Here is a 6,000-nt window from a genome sequence, read left to right on the forward strand (position 1 = left end):
TCTTTGCTTCCTTGCAACTTTCAATTTGTTTAAGTATAATACTTCACATTTACACAAGGATGTATCATCTTAGAGAAAAACCAGGGTTTGGGAGGCATTTTGTGAATGAGTCACTTTTTATATTTAATAATAAGGTATTGGTTTGCTTCTAGGTATATTGTGGTCTTACTAGCCAAGGACAGCTAATAGCTGTAAAACAGGTGGCTTTGGATACCTCTGATAAATTAGCTACTGTAAAAGAATATCAGAAACTGCAGGAAGAAGTCGATTTGCTCAAAGCCTTGAAACATGTCAACATTGTGGCCTATTTGGGGACATGCTTGGAGGAAAACATCTTAAGCATTTTCATGGAGTTTGTTCCTGGTGGCTCCATCTCTAGTATTATAAACCGTTTTGGGCCATTGCCTGAGATGGTGTTCTGCAAATATACAGAACAAATTCTGCAAGGTGTTGCTTATCTCCATGAGAACTGTGTGGTGCATAGAGATATCAAAGGAAATAATGTTATGCTTATGCCAACTGGAATCATAAAGCTGATTGACTTTGGCTGTGCCAAGCGTTTGGCCTGGGCTGGCCTAAATGGCACCCACAGTGACATGCTCAAGTCCATGCATGGGACTCCATATTGGATGGCCCCAGAAGTCATCAATGAGTCTGGCTATGGACGGAAGTCAGACATCTGGAGCATTGGCTGCACTGTGTTTGAGATGGCCACTGGGAAGCCTCCACTGGCTTCCATGGACAGGATGGCAGCCATGTTTTACATTGGCGCACACCGAGGGCTGATGCCTCCTTTACCAGATTGCTTCTCAGAAAACGCAGCAGACTTTGTGCGTGCATGCCTCACCAGGTAAGAAACTGAAAGCAAGAAAGGAGGATAAATCCCCAGAGATTTCAAGCAGTTGACATTTCCCCTGAGATGTATGGCCCATTTTTAGCTCTGCTCAGGTTACAAAATCAAGTGGGGAGTGATTTTGCTCTGAAAAGAATCATGAGTAGCCACATTGGGTGATGTGTTCTGTGTTGTACCAGGGTGTGGGGGTAATGCTTCAAGTGGGAAGTGTCTCAATTAAGTGTCTTATCAGGTCCAGACAGTACTTGCTCAAATCAATGGATGTGCAAGAATTGCTATTTATTTGCAACATCTGTTTATTTACCAAAGAGACATCTTCCCAGGGACTAGCCATGGTGAAATGGCATCATCTGTGCTTAGCTTCCCTCCCCTTTTGGGGAACCAGTGTTCTCATTCCTTCCTAAAACTGGCTCTCAGGAAAGTATGTGAGAAATTCATTCATATCAAGGAAATGACACGAATTGATTAATCAATGATTGACAGATTTAATGTATTATTCCCCCAGAAACACTTGCATTTAAAGTGAGAGGAAACATTTTGAGTCAAAGGAACAACTCTATAATTGAAGTATTTCAAGCATCAAGTGGGTCGTGTTTGGGGAAGCAGAAAAGTCCCAGAAGGTCACCTCTGTCTTCCTCTTCCAGCACCTTTATATCAATCAGCCTGACCTGGTTGATTTCAGGGAATCACAGAGGCTAGGACAGCACCACATACTCCAGGGTTGAGGCGGGGGCGGGGTGCAGTTCTGGGCATCCCCAGATGCAGATGCCCTAGGTATCCAAGGATGGATTTGCAGGCAGAGCTATGGGCACAGAGCTGCCCCTTCCTGTCTGCCAAAACACCTCACAAAAGGGACACACATGTGTTAGGAATATCATATGGACCAGTACTAGTTTGGGAGATTGGTTTTACCTCTTAAAACTACTGTGGTTACTTTCTTCTGAATTGAACAATGATCTATTATTGATCCACAACAACTGCTTGCTACTTTTTTTTTTTTTCAAGTTCTCATTAATACACACAAACAGCTTTACAGAGAAAGGGTGGAATTTTTTTTTTTTTTTTTTACTTTCCTTTTGAACCGCTGCTTCATAAACTAAGCAATACACAACTCATAATCAATTAACAGGGTTGTTGTGAAGGTTAAGTGAAACGGTGTGTGTAATTGCTTAGCATAGCATGGAGTACATAATTAGGGCTCCACCATTAATAACCCATGGGAGAATGTTAATACACCTTACCTAATGAGTGTCATGCAAGCATATAATTATCTCCTGAAATTCTAAGCCAAAGACCCTAAGGACTCTAGAATCTTGCCTGTTGTCTATGAAAATAACTCCTTGGCGGTATGGATATTCATAAATAAAAGGGAAAGGCACTCAAAGATTCATAAGTAGAGATGATCAGGTTAAAAACTAGGAAAAAGGACTGAATATAACAAATGAATTTGGGGAAGCAATCAGAATAATGACGGGGTACTACTATGGGCAGGTTTCAGAAATTCTGGGGAGTCAGGCCAAGGAGTTTAACTTTGTTGCAATAGGCAGTGGAGATCAGGGAACTGCAAAGAATTTGGGGTAAAGGACGCCATGACAAGAAAAGTCTTTGGGGAGGAACGTCAGGTAGCAGATTCTGTAGAGGGACCTTGAATAGAGGCCATTCTGGAATTCAGATCTTGGACTTTGATGGTAATGGAAGCAGTGGGAGTGTAAAGGAGATTCCAAGACATTTTAGAGGAAGGTGAATCAGGACTTGATGATGGATGATGATAGGATCTCATGGTTTTGAACCTGGATAATGGGAGAAATAATAGAAAGTTGTGAATGAGGAATAGTGGAGGAAGTTGAAGGAAATATTTGAAGCTATGGAATTGTTGCTCAGGAAAGCAGTGAACATTGGAGATGTGTATTTGAAAATCAAAAGGTTGGTAGCTATAACCATGAAAAAATTAGAGGGCTGAGGAAAATGTTTTTGAAAATACTCATGGGAGAAGATAACACAGTATGCATAGAATTAATTCTGGTACTCAACTGGAAGAAAGGGAGGGAGGCGAGTTGCCCCATGGGGGAAGAATAAAGAGGACAGTTTCTCTTAAGACCAAGCAGACATTGTTTCAGAAAGAAGCAGGGTAGTGAATACTTCAAATGCTACAGAAATGGAGGCTGAGCTCACTAAATTTGGTAAGGAGAAGGTTATGCTTAGTTTCACAGGGACTACTTTTTTTTTTTTTTCTGTTTTTTTGGCTGCACTGTGCAGCACGTCGGATCTTAGTTCCCTGACCAGGGATCAAACCAGTACCCCCTGCCCTGGATGCACAGAGTCTTAACCACTGGACTGCCAGGAAAGTCCTCCCTGGTCAGGATTAATTTTAAAAGGACAATTTGTAGAGAGGTAAGTAGGCCAAATAGTAAAGATTTAGGATACTGAATGTTGAAAACAAGTTATTGGACTTGCCGAACTTAGAGAAATTTGGCAGGAATAGAAATAGGATGGCAGCTAGAAATGATGGTCACTTAAGGACATTTTGGAGAGGAAATTTCTGCATATTTTGAAGACTAGAGAAAGAGCCTCTGGAAGGGAAGAGATTTTTTATTTTAGAATCATTCATGATCACTTTCTTTTAAAAGTATTTTATTTTTATTTTCATTTTGGCTTGGGCTGTTCTTTGTGGTCATTTGCTTCCAAAACAATCAAGATAGCAAATTTAATCAAAAGAATGCCCAAGGAATAATTTACTGCAGAAAACTATTGACTAGTTCATTAGTTCATTGACCAGTTCATTGTCAAAAGCGTTTTATTAAATTTATTTTTAATTGAAGGATAATTGCTTTACAGTATTGCATTGTTTTCTACCAAACATCAACATGAATCAGCCATAGGTTTAACTATGTCCCCTCCCACTTGAACATACCTCCCCATTTTGATTTCTTGAGGCAAGGGAAAAAACCCAAGCCACATGTGTACTTCATGTGTCCAACTTCATAAGTCGCTTCAGTTGTGTCTGACTCTTTGCGACCTTATGAACTGTAGTCCACCAGGCTCCTCTGTCCATGGGATTCTCCAGGCAGGAATATTGGAGTGGGTTTTCATTTCCTTCTAAAGTGGATCTTTCCAGCCCAGCGTTCAAACCTGCATCTCTTATGTCTCCTGCATTGCCAGGCAGGTTCTTTACCATTCGTGCCACCTGGTAATTAAGAAACTGTCTCCCTTTATGCTCATCCAAGAGTACCCCAAATGGGGTTATTTAATCACCAAAGCATATTTAAATCCAGGGCTTTTCAATCCTGGATTTCTCTAAATTTAAAAATAAATTTCATGCTAACTAAAAGTGCATTAAACTGTACATCTAAAAGTGTATTTTACTCTGTGTAAATTATACCCCAACAAATTGAACAGAAGCGCTATGGAAATGTAGGGACTCGTTTTGAATCAGGTAATAATTTTTGTATTATTACTATGTTACACTTTAAAAGCTGTATATACATTAAAAAAAAAAAATTATCCCAATGAGTTAGGTGGTGTTATCCCCATGTTACTGATGAGAGAAGAGTTGGAGTCCCTGATTTAAGATCACACAGCTAAAATCTGGAGTCTGGACTCAACCCAAGTCTGTCTGACGGGCACAGGTTGTACTTCCACTGTTACAGTAGGTATTTTGAGTCAAGTAGATGTAGTTGGCAGGCACGTTGCTGGGTGATTATTCTAATGTGTGTTTGCCTTCTTAGGGACCAGCATGAGCGACCCTCTGCTGTTCAGCTTCTGAAGCACTCCTTCTTGAAGAGAAATCACTGAGCAGACATCAGGACTTTTCAGCTCCACTACAGATACTTTGTTACTGTTTCATTGTGGAAATGATGGTTTAGGGACCCTTATTTTCCTACTGGAAAGTCAATCTAACCCAATTTAACCAGATCCTGCAATGTCACTAACTGAAAAGTTGTAGTTACGTTAGCCTTCTCTAGCTTCAGACACAATTGCCCATGTATATGAGCAAATTGGGAAATAGATGGTGAAACAGTGTCAGACTTTATTTTTTTGGGCTCCAAAATCACTGCAGATGGTCACTGCAGCCATGAAATTAAAAGACGCTTACTCCTTGGAAGGAAAGTTATGACCAACCTAGATAGCATATTAAAAAGCAGAGACATTACTTTGCCAACAAAGGTCTGTCTAGTCAAGGCTATGGTTTTTCCAGTGGTCATGTATGGATGTGAGAGTTGGACTGTGAAGAAAGCTGAGCACCAAAGAATTGATGTTTTTGAACTGTGGTGTTGGAGAAGACTCTTGAGAGTCCCTTGGACTGCAAGGAGATCCAACCAGTCCATCCTAAAGATCAGTCCTGGGTGTTCATTGGAAGGACTGATGCTAAAGCTGAAACTCCAATACTTTGGTCACCTCATGTGAAGAGTTGACTCATTGGAAAAGACCCTGATGCTGGGAGGGATTGGGGGCAGATGACAGAGGATGAGATGGCTGGATGGCATCAACGACTCGATGGACAGGATTCTGAGTAGACTCTGGGAGTTGGTGATGGACAGGGAGCCTGGCATGCTGCGATTCATGGGGTCACAAAGAGTCGGACACAACTGAGCGACTGATGAGCAAATTGTCTTAAACAGTAAGAAGAGAAAAATTCCAGTGTTTACAGTTTTATCCAGGAACTACAAATTCTCTTGATTTATATCCTATTTCCTTCTATTTTTTTGCCTGTTAATTTTAATGTCATTAGCTCAAAATAAATTGTATAAAAAAGTAAATGTATTTTCTTGCTTGGTGGGCAAAGGCACTTATTTAATTCTTACAAAGGAGAGTGGAGGAAGGTGAGAAGGTAGAGGAAAAAGTCACTAGATTCAGATTACGTAGGCAGCAGCCTTAACACTGGCGATTACAGGGGCCTCAACATTAACAGGAAGAGCTAAGGGTCTTGGCCTTTCATTGCCAGAGGGTCCCCTAACTCCTCATAAGTTCCCACCTATAAGAAGCTGGGCTCTACAAGGTGGGCTCCATAATCCTCAGGCTGCCTTCCCTGCGCTTTGTACTATGATTTGAGGTCTTCACTTGTTTACAGAGTTAATATAATCATTACTGCACTGAGAACTAGCTAAACATAAGCCAGCTGGTGGGATAAAAGCTCATTGATCTGATAA

The 6,000-nt window shown here is 40.9% G+C and overlaps 1 protein-coding gene across 1 annotated transcript in view; it reads left to right on the plus strand.

Annotated features, from left to right (window-relative positions):
• Positions 1-5,610, plus strand: part of MAP3K19 (mitogen-activated protein kinase kinase kinase 19) — a 60,992-nt gene extending 55,382 nt beyond the window's left edge. The window contains exons 13-14 of the mRNA NM_001205597.2: positions 153-850; positions 4,579-5,610. Of these exons, the coding sequence (NP_001192526.2) occupies positions 153-850; positions 4,579-4,645 (765 nt within the window). The 3' untranslated portion in view covers positions 4,646-5,610. The remainder of the gene's footprint in view (positions 1-152; positions 851-4,578) is intronic.
• Positions 5,611-6,000: the final 390 nt, after the last annotated feature.

This window comes from Bos taurus, chromosome 2 (genome assembly GCF_002263795.3).
Source record: "Bos taurus isolate L1 Dominette 01449 registration number 42190680 breed Hereford chromosome 2, ARS-UCD2.0, whole genome shotgun sequence".
NCBI lineage: Eukaryota > Metazoa > Chordata > Mammalia > Artiodactyla > Bovidae > Bos > Bos taurus.